At 32.2% G+C, this 19,697-nt stretch overlaps 3 protein-coding genes across 6 annotated transcripts; 2 read left to right on the top strand and 1 right to left on the bottom strand.

The window, feature by feature from the left end:
* On the top strand, window positions 1-6,021 carry LOC108332076 (E3 ubiquitin-protein ligase RGLG5-like). 4 transcript variants are annotated; one of them, XM_052880048.1, is made up of 13 exons: window positions 1-286; window positions 609-917; window positions 1,976-2,060; window positions 2,142-2,282; window positions 2,375-2,488; window positions 2,563-2,660; window positions 3,205-3,284; window positions 3,354-3,459; window positions 3,539-3,666; window positions 3,775-3,952; window positions 4,084-4,140; window positions 4,247-4,347; window positions 5,850-6,021. In XM_052880048.1, exons 1-12 carry the CDS (start codon window positions 275-277, stop codon window positions 4,325-4,327), a joined length of 1,389 nt encoding a protein of 462 aa, XP_052736008.1. In that variant the 5' UTR covers window positions 1-274; the 3' UTR covers window positions 4,328-4,347; window positions 5,850-6,021. The 4 variants fall into 4 exon arrangements, with proteins under 4 accessions (XP_052736008.1, XP_052736004.1, XP_052735999.1 ...); XM_052880044.1 differs by lacking the exon at window positions 5,850-6,021 and adding an exon at window positions 4,869-5,177; XM_052880039.1 differs by lacking the exon at window positions 5,850-6,021 and adding an exon at window positions 4,430-4,720 and having other exon boundaries at window positions 4-286.
* Window positions 6,022-13,352: 7,331 nt separating this feature from the next.
* Window positions 13,353-16,213, top strand: LOC108333824 (glycosyl hydrolase 5 family protein). Its single transcript, XM_017569282.2, has 4 exons — window positions 13,353-13,880; window positions 14,432-14,679; window positions 14,827-15,347; window positions 15,629-16,213. Exons 1-4 carry the CDS (start codon window positions 13,464-13,466, stop codon window positions 16,123-16,125), a joined length of 1,683 nt encoding a protein of 560 aa, XP_017424771.1. The 5' UTR covers window positions 13,353-13,463; the 3' UTR covers window positions 16,126-16,213.
* Window positions 16,214-18,577: 2,364 nt separating this feature from the next.
* LOC128195404 (glyoxylase I 4-like) lies at window positions 18,578-19,180 on the bottom strand. The gene is made up of 3 exons (XM_052872759.1): window positions 19,164-19,180; window positions 18,981-19,086; window positions 18,578-18,850 (listed from the first exon to the last, which is right to left on the bottom strand). Exons 1-3 carry the CDS (start codon window positions 19,178-19,180, stop codon window positions 18,578-18,580), a joined length of 396 nt encoding a protein of 131 aa, XP_052728719.1.
* Between the last annotated feature and the right edge of the window lie 517 nt (window positions 19,181-19,697).

The raw sequence follows: 19,697 nt of genomic DNA, 5'->3' as shown, positions 1-19,697 counted from the left end.
TAATTAATTGTCCTGGAGTATGATTTTAATTAAGGTTTTTACATAATTTATTATAAATAGTTGATTAGAGGAAAAGCTTGAAGAGGTGTAGTTGACTTGACCTTGCTAGCTTAGTTTCCTTCTGACAGGAGTTTTCTTAATTCATTGTCCTCTTCCTCCTATTTAGTTCAACAACGAGAAGCTATTCTAGGTTACGTGATTAGCGTGATTCATTAACATATCCACCGTGTTCTTAATTCTATCACAATTCATTTGCAAATCTTTCGTGGAAACAATGCTTCTAGAGGTATGGAAAAAACTCAATAGAGTTTATGTTTCATTGCAGCATTTGTGGAAAAAGATTGATACGTCGGTCGGTTTCATTTGATTCAGTCTTTATTCTTCCTTAGTTCGCGACTTAGTTTATTTTCTTGGTCTACTCTTTTATATTTGTTTTTCTTTCGACGTGAAACAATTTTAGGATGCACCATTCAGTTTTACTTTCCAAGAATTTGTGGTTTGCATAATTTTATTGCTGATCAGAGTTGTAAGGTTTTGATTTCTTGTTCAGTGAACATATATATGTGTGTTAGGTTTTTAATTGACAATTGACATGTTTGCAATTGTAGCTTGAGACTTGGACTGCTTTGGTTGTTTTGTTTCTGCTTGTGTTGATTCTGAAGGAGTCGATCATGGGAGGTAAGAGTTCGAAAGTCTGTGAAAGAAGGCATGCTTCATCGTATGGATCTGCTGGTTCATCGTCTTCATGGGATACCTATGGATACCCTCAGACACCAAACGTTTACCCACAACAAAATAATTATCATACGCCTCTTCATAACCGTGCCCCCACTCCATTCCACGACTATTCACAGCCAAAAAGGAGGTTGGATAGGAGATACTCCAGAATAGCTGATGATTACAATTCACTTGACGAGGTAGTTTGATTTTCGATTATGCTGTGTTGTTGTGATTTTCCTAGGTATAATTGTGTGTAATGTTTGGCCTGTTTCTATCGTTGACTCCTGTATTCGGTAACAAAGGGGGGCATGGACCTGGGGGTTTGGGACCTCATGACATTGACCCGAAGCAGTCCATGCCTTCCAACCGTTTTCAGAAGATAATGTGAACGGGTTCAATTAAAAAGTTTAAGTCTTAGCAGTCAGCAGAAAGGGAGGGGAAAAAAGACAGGGATCAGAATATTTTTTCTAGAATTGGACTCGAATTTTTTACTATGATTGTCCACGTTGAAAATCGAAATATTTAAGCTCTTAGGTCTCAATAAGGATTCCTTGTAACAAAAAACAAGCGAAGTTCCTCGTTTTGTTATGTTATTTTTTCCTCACAGTAAAGGGTGTTAGAATCATTGTCAGAGCTGGAACGCCAAAACGATCTTGTTAATATTCAAGAAAAAGAGAATGTATATAAAATACTGAATGTTGAAAAACAATCTGGCGATCCTCGCCTAGAATAGTTGCTTTTTTAATCTATGATCAAAGCCTTCATATACACTTCTACCCTTTAATCAGACCTTTATACTTCAGCTGATCTTGAAACTTGGCATGATCTTTAAATTCAAGCCACAGAGTATAGTTAAACAAGCTCAGCTGAAATGAAGAGCTTAAGAGACTATTGTTTCTCGTTTTTACTGTTGTTCACGATAATGTATGCATGAATCAGCTGAACATCTCATAATTCATTTTATAATATTGAAAGCAGTATCGATGTTATCATTGTCTGATTTGGCCACACGGAGCAAACTAGTGCAACAATGTTGGTTTGAGAAAATATTTGGTTGAAGATCACTGTAGCTTGCCTTAGTTACTTTTTTCTTTTCTCGTATTTACATACCCAAAACAAAATATAACACAAATAATAGATTAGTCAATAATGCTATTCTTATTAGTTGTTTCACTCCCAAACATTACCATTCATACAGTTACAACTCACAGTACGAACACCTTATTCTGTCAAATGATGAAATGTTTTCGCACAGGTTACCAGTGCTCTTTCACACGCTGGACTCGAATCTTCTAACCTCATTGTTGGCATTGATTTTACAAAGAGCAACGAGTGGACAGGTTTTTTCTCTTATACATGTATTGACGCTTGGATTTCTTGCGAGTTGTGGTACTAAATTGGGATATTCACCTTGAAACCAGGGAAGAGGTCGTTCAACCGAAAAAGCTTACATCATATAGGAAGTGACCATAATCCTTATGAACAAGCAATCACGATTATTGGGAAAACATTAAGTGCTTTTGATGACGATAATTTGATTCCTTGTTTTGGTTTTGGAGACGGTAGGTCCTGATATAAATCTCGATGCTTTTCAAATTGCTTTTGTTTCCAAATTGCAAAGTTGATCGTGTTTCTTGTCTTTTTTTCCTGTCAGCATCAACGCATGATCAAGATGTCTTTAGTTTCCATTCAGATGAGAGGTTCTGCAATGGATTTGAAGAAGTTCTGTCAAGATATAGAGATATTGCTCCTCGCCTGCGTCTAGCAGGTGTTGCCTTCACCACTAATATTAGGTAGCATTTTTAATCCGGTTCAGCATAACTCATTGCATTTGTGTCACAGGACCCACTTCATTTGCTCCTATTATTGAGATGGCTATGACTATAGTTGAACAAAGTGGGGGCCAATATCATGTCTTGCTAATAATTGCTGATGGACAGGTATATTTAGTATATATTTCATATAAAAAAGAACATTCATTTATCATTTTTAAATATGCACCAGTCATCGAATACTTCATTGGAAGTTATCACGCTGCCTTTGCGAGCATGACTCTTAAGTATTACAGATAAAACAACTAAAAGTTTTAGTAGTCACAACATCAAATTTTGTTTGCTTAGCATTGTATTTGATAACAATAATATCTACCTTACGACACAAATATCTTGCCATTGACAAGGCTGCAGAAGAAAACTGATAATTGTTAGATTAGCAAGATGTGTCTGAATTACATCTGTTCCCTACAATATTTAGACATGATTAATTGTTAGATGGATATTAGAGTTGAACTTCAGAAGGAATTACTGTTGACACACACATCATTGAACGAATAGTTATATCTGGGAGATTATTAGAAAATTTGTTTTAAAATGTGGATTTAGACTTAACTCAATTTCATAAAAGGTGAGGATCACACCTCATTTATATAGATTATTATTCCTTTTTTAAGATCTAAAAAAGTTAATACTTAAAATTTTGGCACAGGTGACCAGAAGTGTTGACACGCAACATGGCCAGTTAAGTCCACAAGAACAGAAGACAATTGATGCAATTGTAAAAGCAAGGTAACATTTTGTTGTTTTCTCTAATTAGGAATGGCCACGCTGCATTCTTATACTCTCTTAAAATTGCAGTGAGTATCCACTTTCAATAGTTTTGGTGGGGGTTGGTGATGGACCGTGGGAAATGATGAAGGAGTTTGACGACAACATTCCAGCCCGAGCATTTGACAATTTTCAGGTTTGGTGTAATTCACTTGGCCATAATTACACCTACTATTTTGCCGAAATGTGAATATTTTAGTTTTGGCTGCATGTAGTTTGTGAACTTTACAGAAATAATGTCAAGGAATGTAGATTCAAGAAGAAAAGAGACAGACTTTGCTCTATCAGCTCTGATGGAGATACCTTCCCAATATAAGGCAACTATAGATCATGGCATCCTGGGGTAATAAATCAATATTATGTGGAAAAATCTGGTACTTGTAATCTATTGTAAAAGTTTCTATTGGGGTAATAATTGAATTTGCATCATGTTTTCATTGTATGAAATTAGTGCACGGAGGGGACATTCACCGGACAGGGTTCCTCTGCCTCCACCTCATTATGAGAGGACTTCTATCCGCAGCACAACATCTTTTCGTCCAAACAGTTCTCAGCAAAGTGCACCTACGTATTCTGACTTTGATAATGTTAACATGGCATCGTCTTCAGGTGGCTTATATGATAACAAGGTATTTAAACCATTATTTTCAACATTAGATCTGACTTTCATATAATCCTGACACAGTTTGGCTTTCATCAGATTTTTCCTGTCACGTACAACAAGTTGACAATGATTACATATACACGGTTAATTTTGCAGGTTTGTCCAATTTGTCTGACTAACGGGAAGGATATGGCATTTGGTTGCGGGCATCAGGTAACATGCTCAATTATATGCTAAAACGATTCATCTTGAATGTAATACTATCAATAGGGCATTGTATTAACTTTATGTCCTATTGTTATTTCCTCAAATGGTGCAGACTTGTTGCGAATGTGGAGAAAACCTCGAATTCTGCCCCATATGCCGAAGCACAATCACTACAAGAATAAAGCTTTACTAGTTAACCTTGCATGGGAGAAGGTTAGTTACGTTTAACAATGTTATTAATCGAGTGCTTAATTGATTTAATAAGTCATAAATTAACATGATGCATCACAAACAGGGTAACAAAGATAGGAGTAGGGTTGGCCTGGATCACGAATAGAGATTTTTTTTGCCTTGTATTGTACGAAGTGAAATCGATCAGTAGTGAGTGCGTGTTGCCTCATTGTATATATGATGTTTGTGCGTTTGAAAGGAGTCATATTTTGAAGCCAGCTGCTTGTAAAAAAGTTACTTGGGATCTTTTTATGTATAATGTTTTAGTTTTCTTCTTCAGTGTAAACCATGTGAACTGTAGAATAGCCGATTCACCCATGAACTATTAGTTTTTTATTTTGTCTTTATCCTTTCACTCCGTTGTCATTGATGACCAATAGTTTTACCTTGCCACAAAATCACCATAAACAACAATATCCGAAACAATCAATGACTTATTTATTTGTTCTGTTACCTTAGTGCAAGTGTCTGAAGTTTGGTCCCCTTCTTTTTTTCTATCAAAGCGAAACCATGGAGTGCACGCACCACACAGATTAAGTTGCCATTTTCTGAAAGAACGTGCCGTAAGGTTGCATCAAATCACCTACCCGATTATTACTTCTACTTTTGTGTGACCTTCATTCTCTCTTTTGTCTTACTTATGCTCCCATTTCTTTCTTTCTAACTCTTTTAATTGCATTAAATCTGTCAGTCTGTCTATACCTTTTCTCTTATTTCTTTCTCTTCCATCTCAATCAACCCTGAAAAATGAAGTGCAGGGCACTTTTATACACTATGACAATGCAATACCATACTTGGGTGTCACTCAAACTGTTTTCTTTAACGGGAGAAAATAATTGACAGATGGTTTGATTTTACAAGTAACCATTTAAATTAGTAAACAATTGTTTTGCTTTGTCTTTCATGTAATTATAACTAGTATTTTGACTTGTGCAAACGCACAGGATTATTTTTTTAGATGAATGAGTTTTATTTTTTTTAGTAATTGAAAAAAAAATCAAGAAGTTAAAAATAGATATTAATTTTTAACTAGTGATGATAAATATGATTTAAAATAAGAGACATCAATTTTATAATGTTTATAAGTGAATACAACAATCTTGAACATTCAGAATCATGACAATACTGATTGTAGTAATCATTGTTTTGTCTAATATGAAGTTTCAACTTTTTGAACATTTATGCATGTATTTGTTATGAACATCCACAAAGAACTGTTTACTGAATTTCATTGTTTAGAAGACCATTATAATTTGTACATATAAAACCTATACAACTTTATTAGATTTAAAATGGGATTCAAAAAACAAAAGAATACAATACAATAATTGACAAATAATTGAAATAGTGTAAGATTAATTTGTATACCTTTTATTAAATATTTTCAAATATTTCTTTGTAAATCACATTCGTAGTTGTAGTGATTACATTTTCATCTTCATCCAAAATTAATATTTTCAATCTGTATTTTGTTTTCACTCCAGAAACTACTGCATATAGTTGTCTATGATTGAATACGAGACGTGAAAGATAAAGTGCAACTTTAAAAAGAGTTTGTCCTTGACTTTTGTTTATTGTCATGACAAAGCATAGAGATATAAGAAATTGTCTCCTTTGAATGACATGCTAGAATCAGAGGGAGTCAAATTCATTATTGGTATGAATATTTTATGACCAACATTTTTTTCCTGTTATTATTGTAGTATAAATAACCCGAAATTATTGACTTGCAATCTTTTACCATAACAGATAATTTGCTTCATCAATGTTTCTTAAAAGCATGATAAATTCACCAATTTTCAATTTAATCCTATGATTGGAAATCTCTGAGTATTTATATCATTAAGAAACTCTAGAGTAAATCACTCATTGAATATTTTTATCTTCGTCCGTAAGTAGCGTCTAAACTTAAATAAGTTTCTTTTTCACTAGGTATCAAAGATAAAATCAAATCATTTCCTATTCAATGAAGTCATTATAGGACAAAGTATAACCCCTCATAAAAGAAACCACGATTCATGATAGCATATACAAATATTGTCTTCACTATTTTCATTCAAATTAGTATGTCCATCTCCAATTTGTAGAATTCAATCAGCAAATTCTTTTATAGCTCTTGCACTTTGATTTGAAATTGTAGTTTTAATCTCATGTTTTTTGAAAGCTTTAGAATTGTGCAATGTTGCTATAAATCAGAGTAGTTTATTGATGTCTTCACAATATCAAATCTTAACCCCTTTTTGACTAATGACAAAATTTGTTTGAAAAAACCTCGTAACACCATAATTTTCCACCAAATGGTCTTTCAGCATTATCTTCATTTTTAACTCTCATAATATCTCTCAAGGTTTTATCAAAAGCTTCAAAACATAACTTGCTCATCATAAGTGTTTCATCCCATATAATCAATTTTGTTTTCATCAAGAGTTTAGCACAAAGACTTTCTTGATTAATGTTGCAAGTTGATTCATCATTGATTGTCAGTGGTATGCAAAAAGTAGAATAAGTAGTTTTACCTCTAGGAAGCAATAAAGATCTAATACCACTTGAAACTACGTTTAGGACAATAATTCCCTTTAACTAATCGCAACTGACAAAATTTCCATAAAAAAGTCTTTCATATACCATCGTAACCATATAAGAACAAGAAGCGACCTACTTCTAAATGCATTGATGTCATGGTCTCTTTATACACATATAGTTGCTCATGAATTAGTATTTAGAATAGAGATTGATGAAGATTATCCATGAAAGACTTTTTGTATATAAAAAGTGATAGGGATATTTTGATAATGAAATAGTTGTTGAGATGTGAAATAATAAACGAGACTAAAAAAATAAATAAGTTTCAAAATTATAAGTGGAAATAGATTGATAATTTTATTAGGTATTTATCTTGACAATGTTAAGTGTCATTCTCACTTAATCAAATATCAACATAAAATGCAATCACTTATTACTATTAAGTGTGTTAAAATTTCTTTTTACAGTTAATTTTTTTGCTTTTGATTATAATTTTAGATTTTTTTAAAATATTATAGATAGATATTAAAAGATTCATGATGAAGTTAATTTTGAACAACCAAACTATAAAAAAAAACATTGTACTTTATTCAAAATAAAATATATATTTTAAAGCTTTAAACACTAGATATTATTTCATTAAATTGTGTTTAGCCTTTTGACTGTAATCGAGATATTAAAATAACGTTTTCTTTTTCAATGTTAAAATATTTTTTAGAACCAAAACTGAAATTATTTAAAATTTCATAGAATAAAAATGAAACTAAATTAGAAAATCTATACGAATAATAAACAAACAATATTTTCCTAAGATTAATAGGATATTTAAATATGTAGTTTATGGATACAAGCAATGTGTCAAATAATTGAAGGCAATAATATAACTAGGGTTAAATATGTTTTTCGTCCCTTAAGTATCATACGATTTTGGGTTTAGTCCCTACTTAAACTTTGATTGCTTTTAATTCTCATAGTTTTGAAACTATTACTATTAGTCCTTAAAATTGAACGACGTTAACTTTTGTTTGATGTGGCAAACGGCAAGGTCACATCTTATGCCAGCTTCCCTCTTCACTCTCTGCCACGTTGCTTTTCTTTTTATCTGGCCAATAAGAATCTGACACGTGTCAGCCCCCTTCCACCCCAAATTAGGGTTTGCCAGATTGGGGAAACTTGCCCCTGCACCTACGCCATGATTTTGCTCTTCTATCTTACGCCGTCATGAGCCAAGAACGCGAGAAGGGAAGGGTTGCTCTCTTGCAGGTGGCGAATGGAGTTTCTGCTGTGTTTTTGGATTTGCACGTTTATTGCAGGTGATGACGCATCTGAAGAGGGAGGATGTCGCGGCTTGTAAGGATTTTGCGCGTTGAAGGTGGCGTTGATGGAGGATGACGTCGCTGTAGGGGAGCTTGCGAGATGAAGGCGCGACGACGGAGAGGCTTAGGTGATTTAGGGTTCGTCGCAGCACTCGCGATTTGGGATTTCGCTTGGTCGTGGTTCTCGATTGGTCGGAGCGAACTCGGTGTGCGTCTTCCGGCACAGTGCGATTTGCGATTGGGGTTGCTCGCGTTTTCTGGATTTTTCTGAGTTTCAGGTGATTCTGGGAATGCCATGGATGACTCGCAAGGAAGAAGAAAGGGCTCCGCTGTTTGGATTCTTTGCAGGTGAAGAATGAAGATGCTTGCTTGATATGCGACTTGTGCTGTTGCGCGATTGGGGTGATGGTGCACGAGAAGCGAAACCGTGGTTGTTCTGTCGGAGGAGATGAACAAAGTTCTCAAGCACAAGCAGCATGGCAGAGAGTGAAGAGGCAAACTGACATAAGACGTGGCCTCACCGTTTGCCACATCAAACAAAAGTTAACGTTGTTCAATTTTAAGGACTAATAGTAATAGTTTCAAAACTATGAGGATTAAAAGCAATCAAAGTTTTGAATAAAGACTAAACCCAAAATCGTATAATACTTAAGGGACAAAAAACATATTTAACCCGTATAACTAAAAATGTTTCATATTAAATAGAAAAAAGAAATTTGAACTAACATATGTTTAAAAGAAACTATGTTCAACTCTTCATATATATTGGACAGTGTAATGAATTAAAATGAATAAATTAAAAAATTTTATTTCCTTAAGCAATCTACTCAAATTTATTTTCTTTTGCTAATTTATTCTAATACAGTTATATTTTGGTCTAAGAGAATAATTAGGATCGAAATCAATTATGAACATATTTAGTATAGTAAAATTATTATTTCAAGTTTTATTTTGTATAATCTTTTATATAAAATCTAACTTTTTGTTATATTAGTACAAATTTAATCATCTTAAGATAATTCTTATTTTCAAAAGGATATATATATATATATATATATATATATATATATATATATATATATATATATATATATATATATATATAATAAATCTAATATATCAAAACGTACTACTTTTTTTTTTTTTTACATTAACCCATTCTTCATTGAAATTATTAAAATATTGAGAAAGTAAACTGATCTTCCTGTGCTTTCAAAACCAAATTAAACCCATTTTGTGGACCCTAACAGGTTGAGTGAATGGAGAGACAATGGTGTTAGGAAAACAATAACTCCACATAAAAGCACATTTATTATTTTCAAATGGACCAATTCAAAGTAATTTGGTAAATGATCGGAGTGAAACTACTTTTATTTAAATGGGTTAAGACAAAAAGTTATTGGAATGATATTAGAAAAAAAAATCAAATCAAATTCATAATTATCTAAATTTATATTAATTTTATTTTATTTAAGTGAATTTATTTTAAATAGAAGTTTATATTTTTTTAATTTTAAATTCAGTCTATTTGATTTGATTGAATATTGAAAACAATATTTTAATCCCACAAAATATTGATAAAATTTGAATAAATTAACTAATTTAATACAATATAGCTAATCTGTCTCTAATATCATAAAAGCATAATTGTAAATATGTACTCATTATTAAACATTATTATCTCTAAAAGTAAAGAAAAGAGGTTTGTTTTACAATATATTAATAATTATAAAACAAAAGAATGATAAAATAAATTGGAACAAAATAATAAAAATTTAAATAATTAATTTTTTAGTAATTAGAAAACAAAAACATGATAAATAAATTGAAACAAAATAATGCAAATTTAAATAACTATAATTTTTTTAAACATTTTTTAAAATTATAAAACAAAAGAGTAATAAATAAATCGAAACAAAATAATAAAAAATTAAAAAAATAAATTTATTAAAATAAAGAAAACTTGAGTGCTTTAAATAATTTAAAATAAAAATATATTAATTTATAATTGTTACGAAAAATTGGATAAAATTACATAAGTGAATGGAAATACTAAGTTTTAAAATGTTAAATTAAATTAAAACTAAGAACTATAAATAGATGAAGATGGTTATGAGTATTTGAAACTCAATGATGAGAAAAAATTGAATGCATATATAACTAACTTTGGAAATGCTAACCAAAAAGTGAATGTAATATTAAATAAAAAACAAATGAATTATATGCCAATTATAGAATGATTGAAATATATTAAAGATGATAGGAATGAAATGAATATAAAAGTGATGTATGAGTTAATATGTGAGTGAATATAATAAAATTTAAATTATGGATGCAATTGTGAAATAAAAGGCAAGCAAATACAAATAAAAGGAAGTACTAAGTTTAAATAAAATGGCTAAACAAGTAGTTAAAAAAATTAGATTGAGGGCATAAATGAATAAAACAATTTAGATAATATAAAACTAGAAGATTAAATAGAAAATGTGAAATATATTAACAAGAGAACTAAGTGAGAATGTGCAGAGACTCCTTGTTACTTGACTCAAACTAACAATACACCTCTAAATTATATTGAAGAAAAAAATAAGGAAAAAATAAGTGAGGTTTTTTTTGCCCAATACACTGTTTTTTTCTTCTAAGTCTTTATATATATATATATATATATATATATATATATATATATATATTAGAGATTGGTTAGGAGTATTGTTATAAAAACAAATTTTGAAATTAATTACAATGAAATAAAATTAATTGGAATAATTATGTTTTTTTCTAATTTGAATAATCCACAAAATATATTACATTTAATTCTTGAAATTTTGTTGGTCTTTAGCTAAATTGGTTTCTAGTAATTAAGTTGATTGATTTACAATTTTCATAAGCTAAATCAAGGACGAGTCAAATATGTCTTAGATAAAGTCAAACTGAATTAACATGAGTTCAAATTGATTTGAGTAAATTTAGGTTTTACTTAATCCAACATGAGACAAGCTCACATTCACTTATTTGGGACAAGTTCACGTTCATCATAAGTTAGGACATATCACAACAATTAAGTTAGGATAGACTTAGGTTAACCAAAAATTATGTTTTTTTTATATGTAAATTGAACATGTACTGTATGGCGATACAAATCTATAGAGCGGTTGGCCACAGATACAATCATGAGAAGGGACGATCGACATAAATGAGCTATGATCAACATTGTCAAGGTACTATCCGTAGTTGATCGCATGACCATGGAAATGGGAGACAAAGAGGTTGGACGACCCCCAACAATAGGAACACTTAAACATTGTTCCTAATCAAGATTACTGGTAAGAATTACTTAGTTGGAAATGGGTCATCATTGGGCCGTAATTAGGATTCCACTAATTACAAATTCATCTCGAAACCTATAAATAAAAGTCGAAGGTGAGAAAGTAAGTTCTTGCATTTATTAAGAGTTTTAAGATTGTATTGTGACCTTGATCAGATTAATTACTTGAATAGAGAAGGATTGAAACAAAAAATGAAGTGTTCACAACGACCTAAATTAACTTGAAAGAAAATATGAAGAAGTATTTGTGAAAATTATCGACCCTATATCCGAATCAGAACACGTATCAAAATTTATAACAGAAGTACCATTTGTTTATGTTCACATCTTCAGTTAAATAGAAAAAGAAAAAATAGTTTTTATGTAAATAAGGATTATCACAACAACACAAATAATTATAAATACAGACTATTATCACAACAACACAAATAATTATAAATACAGACTAGATAAAATTGTAAAAACTTGTACATCGAAAAATAGTTATGAAGATTTCTTATATCGTATTGTAATTATTGCAGTGACCTCTTTCACTATAACTTATCAAGATGTAAACGTAATGCTTTTAAAATTTAGAGTATATATAGTAACAATCGGTTACATTGCACATTTTGGTAAAATGCACAAGACAATTGTTACAAAAAATTATATAATTAGTATTACGAGACAAAAAAAATTATTTAATAAATTTAGATATAATTAAGTTTAATTCTTTATTTTTTAAAATGCTATTTTTTTTATCTTTGAGTTTAACCATCATTTTTCGGAGAGTAATTTAAGAAAACTTGTCTTTTTAGTAACTTAGTTCTTATTTTTAAGTTTATTATAATTCATTTTGGTTATTATATACTTTATCAATTGAATTTTAATTAATTTATTAATTTGGTCATTTATCATAAATTGATATTAAAATTTCTTTTATAGACGAATTTTAGCTTTTTTCTTTTCATTTTTTTCTAACGTTTCTTCCCTTTCTCCCATTTCTCATCACATTTTTTTCACTTTCCTCACATCCAAATCTTGATAAACTCTAGCTTGTTTTTTATCTTCATAAATTTAAAACTCTAAGGCCTTATTCTTTTGAGTGGATTTGAGGGAATGGATTTGAGTGGATTTGAGAGGATTTGAAAATAATTTTTTTTGTCGTTTTTTTGAATGAATTTGGAGGTAAATGAGATTGAATTTGAAAATAATTTTTTTTAATTTGTCACGTCAATACAATTCTATACTAATTCTCACAAATTTTATTTTCAAATTTACTCTTATTTACCTCCAAATTCGCTTAAAAAAATGACAAAAAAAATTATCTTCAAATCCTCTCAAATCCCCTCAAATCCACTCAAGAGAACAGGCGATAACTTTTTCAAAATGTCTTCTTTAAACATAATTTGTTTAGAATGTTTCTTTTGATTTTTTTATTTAAGGAGTCCTAAAATGTTATGGGTACGTAATAGCTTGATAACTTTGTTTAGGTGTCTGAATTTTGGTTTTGTAGAAACTTAGAACTGGTGAGAAATGAAGGGAAAAGGAAAAAGGTAGAACGCGAAAGAAAAAAAACACTATAAGATCCTAAAATAAAAAATGATCTAAATTTTAACATTTAGTACTCCTAATCTATCTCAACACTAAAAAGAATCAAATTAGTTTTATTTAATAAATATTAAAAGTCAATTAATAAAAAATATATAACAGTAAAATTATTAATGATCCTAACAAAAGATATTGCATAAAAAATATTAAATAACCTTAAGTATTAAATGAAAAGTTAGTATCACTCCGAAAAAAGAAGTGGCTTAAACTTTAAAACTCAATTTTGCCACATCACTGATCCCGCATCATGTATATATTGGGTTGAACAAACGTGCAGAGAATCTATAGTGCAGAATATGATGCGCATGTCATAGGCAAACAAGACTAAAAATAGTTACAACAAAATGGAATTGCTCATTAAGATTCTCTCTGCGCTAATAATATTGTTCTCCGGAGGACCCATACTTGAAGTTAGGCCCGTGGCAGTGACGGCTCTCCCACTCCGCACGGATTCTCGATGGATCGTGGGCCAAGATGGCCGAAGGGTAAAGCTGGCCTGTGTGAATTGGGTTTCCCACGTGGAAGCTGTGGTGGCAGAAGGGCTCAGCAAAAAGCCCGTCGATAACATTTCCCAGGGAATAAAGTCCATGGGCTTCAACTGTGTCAGGCTCACTTGGCCCATACTTTTGGTGACAAACGACTCTCTGGCTTCTCTCACCGTTAGACGCTCCTTTCAGAACCTCGGCCTCCTTGAATCCATCGCCGGTGTCCAAACCAACAACCCCTCCATCATTGACCTTCCGCTCATCCAAGCTTTTCAGGTAAAATTTTTCAATTTTTTATTATTCCATTATTTTTTCTTAACGTAACCACTTTCTTCACTATTCTGGATCGCTCACAGTCCTTATCTTGTTGGCTATCGATCTTATCAGAAATTTTGTCTCGGCCCTTATTTGGTGGCGATTGACTGATGAAGGTTTTTTGATAATTAAGTAGCTACCTCCAACTAACTTCCTTAGTAATTGCCTTCTACGTTGCGACAGATTTTTCAATACAATATGCTTTTTGTTTTACTTTTTACGTCAAATTTGTCTGATGTAGATTTTTCGTATATTTATTTTGTAAGGAAATCAATTCTATTTAATTTTTATCAAAATTTCCTCTTACAAAAAAAAAAATCATTCAAACATATAGTTGAGTAATTTTGTTAACCTTATAATAATAATAATAATAATATAATTTTGTTACTATCTTGTTGGTTTCTTAGTTGAGTGTAGAAATCGCTGTCTCAACAAACTTGCGAATTGTAAGAGTTACTTGAAGTTTGCGTTGAGTGTGGAGAACATTTGTTTTTGTTTTCTTATGATTGTAGGCAGTGGTGAAAAGTCTTGGAGATAACGATGTGATGGTGATATTGGACAACCACGTAACGCAACCAGGGTGGTGTTGCAGTAATTCTGACGGGAATGGGTTTTTCGGTGACAAATTTTTTGACCCAAATTTGTGGTTGTCGGGTCTGACCAAGATGGCCACACTTTTCAATGGGGTCAGTAATGTGGTGGGTATGAGCTTGAGGAACGAGCTCCGAGGACCCAAACAGAATGTGGACGATTGGTACAAGTAAGTGAACCTCAACACAGAGTAGTACTATTTAAAAAAGAAAGAAAATTGTTAGTGATGATCATGTTTTAGATTAAAACAACTATAGCAAAAAGTGAAAGAAAGGAAAATATGACGTGACTAATAATATGTAGTTATGAACTGAAGGTACATGGTGAAAGGAGCAGAAACAGTCCATGCTGCAAATCCAGATGTTCTTGTGATTCTATCAGGCCTAAATTTTGACAAGGACTTGTCATTCATTCAAAAACGACAGGTGAACGTGACATTTAAGGAAAAATTAGTATTTGAGGCTCATTGGTATGGGTTTACTGATGGTGAAGCTTGGGTGAATGGTAACCCAAACCAAGTATGTGGACAAGTGGCTGGAAATTTCATGAGAACCTCTGGCTACTTGGTGAACCAAGGATGGCCTCTGATTATCAGTGAGTTTGGTGTAGACTTAAGAGGCACCAACGTCAACGACAATCGCTACCTTAACTGCTTCTTAACAGTAGCAGCTGAGCATGACTTGGACTGGGCATTGTGGACACTCGTTGGAAGCTACTACTTTAGACAAGGAGTTGTAGGAATGGAAGAGTTTTATGGCATTCTTAATTGGGATTGGTCCCAAGTTAGGAATCTCACTTTCTTAAACAGAATCTCTTCCCTCCAACTTCCTTTTCGAGGTAATACTCCCTAAAAGCTTCTTTTTTAACCACCCAATTCTCTACAGATTAATTCAACCATTGATGACATCCTTCAAGGACATACTAATTTTTTAACATTTGATGAAACTTGAAAGCTCTCACTGTTACTTTTACACCAATTTTTTTTTACTCTTACTATCTTTCATTATCTTTTTCTTTATAAATACAAAAAAAAATTCATTTTATTAAGACTATTTTATCATTATAAAAGATTTTATCCGAATCAAATAACTTATTTTTTTCCTTTTTCTTTTATGCAGGTCCTGGCATAACAAAAGGCAATCCGTACAAATTGATATACCATCCCTCAACTGGGTTGTGTGTGATAAGAAAGACATTACTAGAGCCATTAACATTAGGACCTTGTTATTTATCTGAAGGTTGGAAATACACACCCCAAAAAATTCTGTCAATAAAGGGTACCTACTTCTGCATTGAAGCGGAGAGTGAAGGGATGGCTGCCATGCTTGGGATAATATGCTCAGATTCTAACTCTAGATGGGAAATGATCTCAGATTCCAAGTTGCATCTTTCCTCTAAACTCAGTGATGGTTCTGATGTATGCCTAGATGTAGATGACAACAATGTCATTGTGACGAATGCATGTAAATGTTTGACCAGAGATCGTTCATGCGACCCTAGTAGCCAGTGGTTCAAACTTATTGACAGTGGAAGGAGGCCAATCTTCACAAGCTCATCATCATCATCCATGCAAAATTCATCGGACCTTTTATGGAAACAATTGAGCTCAATATAAGTAGCTTGAATAAAATTATATATTATAAAATTGGACAATACTTCTCCATTTAATATATACATATGTTTTTTTTTTTTCGTTTTTATCAGATCATGTGTATCTTATAGACTTTATAACTTTCTTTCTCTTTGTATATATAAGTTATCAGATGCTGATGAATATCTTTCGTGTACATAAACTATTTTCATATTGATTTTCTTAACCATATTGTATTCGTTAAATCTTCTAAGAATCCTTCTCATGTTTCAACGCTGAGGCACTGATCGTGTTCATTTCTTTAGTAAATAATATTATTGGTGTGCACTATCTATTAACAAAAAACAAAAAAATAAATGAATCCTTACATGCACACACCTAACCTTACCCCTCGTATTTGGAAATACTTTCTAAAAACGTATATTATGGCTATTTTTATTATTCATTTTGATTGTCCATTTTCATTTCTGAAACATCGTTTTCATTGTCTATTTTTAGTGAGATTAACAAAATATGAATTGTTACAGATAAAAATTCTAAAAATATGTAAAATTTACTAAAATTAACCACTTTTTTTTATCTCAAGGAAGCATGAAAAGAGGTTGATATAAAAAAAATAAAGTCGTAAAAGAATACTTCTTTTTGCATTTTCACAGGTTGTACAAAACATTTATGAATAAATCAACTTAAGGGGCTTAGTTTTTCACTTTTCAACGAACGCTCCAGTTACTATTGTTAAACTTAATTTGAATTTTTATAAAAAAAATTGAATATATAAAATATAAAATAGATTTATGATAAATAAATTACACAATTATAGTTATTTATAATTATTTGTATCGATATTTAATATGAATAGGCTTAAACTACTTTAAAGTTGTTTTTAGTAAAATTATGCCAACAGTGTTTATGTTCTTTTATCTCCTAGTAATAATTAAGTGATTTATTATTGTATGACTCTATGTCTTTTTTATTGGTTGCTTGTTTGTTTTAAGTATGAATTTAAATTTATATCGATTTATATTGAATTGAATATGTTTTGGGCTATTTCTCATGTCTCTCCACTAGTGCAGTGAAGGAAAACAACATCGGTTGTTTTTGACAATATGTTTCGGTTGTGGAACCGAGGCATATACGGACGAGGTAAAAAGATGAGAGACTTTTGGCCTCGGTTCCAACCAATGTAATATCTCAAAGGATACTGCCTCGGTTCTTCAACAACCGAAGTAGTAAGGAAGAAAAAAAAGGGGGAGGGTGGACATATGGCACCGGTTCTAGGTTGAACCGCTGCCAAAGCCCCTTTTGTTTTTTTAAAAAAAAAATCAATATTGGAGAAAGAACTGATCTGAGGCCGAGAATTTCCAAATAATGGGAGAATATGCAAAAGCAGAAGTTCTGAGAACAATGTCCGAGATTGAACAGACAAAAACCATGATAAGAACGACTAAAACCAAATTGGTTGCTGCCAGGAAAATGAAAGAAGCTGCAGAAGCTTTTGCCCTTGTAGAAATTAACGCATTATCTAATAATGAAAATGAGAGTTTACCTGGAAATCAGATTACTCTTTCATTTAAAGAGTATACCGTTCTGACATGCAAAGCCCATGATGTACACTACTGGAAAAGTATTTATTTCCGACGGCTAATTACCGAAGGCCTTGTGGCCTTCGGTAAATGTATTTTACCGAAGGCTTTTCCGAAGGCTTGTGTAGTATCACTTTACCGAAGGGTAATGGCCGTCTGTAATGCACAGGAGTGATTACCGAAGGTAAATGACCGTCGGTAAGTGAATGATGTATATGAAATTAGAAAGTGAAATATTTCCCTCCCCTCATTTCGCGAAAACCCCTTCTTCCCCAATATTGAGATTCTGTGCCCTTCCTCCCTCAACGAACTGACTGTGTCGCGTGTGCAGATTGCTTCCCACCCTAACCATAATTGGGATACGATTCTTCCCCAGTCCTCCATTATAGGTGAAGTCTCCCATTCTCCCATCTCATTTTCTTTTCCTGTTACTGTTTTCGAGAAGGCGTCAGTGGTGGAACCTTTCTTCTTGTAGCGTTTTGCAGTGTTCTGAGCTGAGGAAGGTGGTGGGTGGTTCAGTTGAAGGCTACCATTGTCGAGGGAAGATATTCGAGGAGGCGGCGTAGACGAGGCGGCGCAACCAGGGGAGTGTCGCTCTGTGACAAGGTCTTCCACTACCGCTTCAGAGGCTATTGAAGGGGCTACCGTCGAGGTAAGTTGTCATTTTCATTGATGAACTATAAAAGCTAAGAAGAATGTGTTCTAACTTTGTTCAATGTATGCTCAGAATTAGTTTGTGCAATATGATTTTTTATAGAAAATATTGTTCAAAGTAGTCATTTTGATTGCTAATGTCTGTTGATTATGAAAACTGATAACAAATACTGGATCAGAGTAAAAAGCTACTGGTACACCTAAAAAGCCAATTTCAATAAGCATAACTAGTGAAATACTCAAGATAACATTAAAGCTGAGTCCTGTTTCACAATTTGGTGTGTCTGTCTCTGTTGAAGCATCTGAAGGTTCGTTATAGAGCATGACCTAACCATGTCACTTGGTAAGGGAATCACGGGAAGGATATCACAGTTGCATATCTCAATCATGAACCCATCTGGGTCATGAAAAAACAACTGATCCACTTTGATCCCGCCTTCTTCCACCGTTCCACGCGCGTATTCTATCTCCATTTCCTCAAGCTTCTTCTCCACTGCTCCCATGCTTTCACACTGTTTTCATTCATCACAAAAACCAAACAAACCATGTCAGTTTCCTTTTGTTCAGTCATTTTGTCAAACACACTGTAATTAATTTCAAGTAATGCTATGAAACAAATTTCATTTCACACTGAAACCTTGCCTGGAATGATATGTGATTATCTTTCGGATTAATTTCTTTCTTTCTTGGAATGTTGCTGGGATCCTCTACTTGAAGCAAGTGAATTCCAATTCCATATCCGAATAGCCTGTACAACAATGACTAAGAAGAAACAGAGTGAGGAGAATTTACCCCAGAAGAAAATAACATAAAAAAGTTTGAAACTTGACATATGTATTCATAAGTAAAAATGTATGCAACCAGAGGAAGAGAAGTGATAACAACTTGTCTGGTTTCATTGCTTTGGCAGAGATTAATTGATGGTTTCTTCATTCTCAAACAAAGAATGTGACAATCCTTAGTGAAGTGGAGAGTTGGACCAGAGGAAGAAGAGCTTGAGTTACTCTCTCTGCACCAAAGAAATATGTTTCAACACATTCTTTAGGTAACTGATAATTGATTCTGATTTTTAATTGTCATGAATTATTTGAATTGTATGGTTGGGGAGCTTATGTTATTTTTAATTATTTAAAAGTGTTTATTAGAAATGAAGTTTGATATATATTGATTGAATGGTTTAAAAGTGTTGTTGAAGTTAACCCAACACCTCACTATCTTGATACCTGTTAGTAGCACTCTTCAATCTTCCCATTTGAACTTTGTTCACACTTTGGAAAAGTTTAAAAAACGAAGAAAGAATTAAAAGTAAAGTCTTATGCACCTCATTGGGTCATAGTTAGGTTTATATTAAGATTTTCT

Source organism: Vigna angularis, chromosome 1, assembly GCF_016808095.1.
Source record: "Vigna angularis cultivar LongXiaoDou No.4 chromosome 1, ASM1680809v1, whole genome shotgun sequence".
Taxonomy (NCBI): Eukaryota; Viridiplantae; Streptophyta; class Magnoliopsida; order Fabales; family Fabaceae; genus Vigna; species Vigna angularis.
The sequence above is the reverse complement of the archived record's forward strand: the minus strand, read 5'-3'. Positions and strand labels throughout refer to the sequence as shown.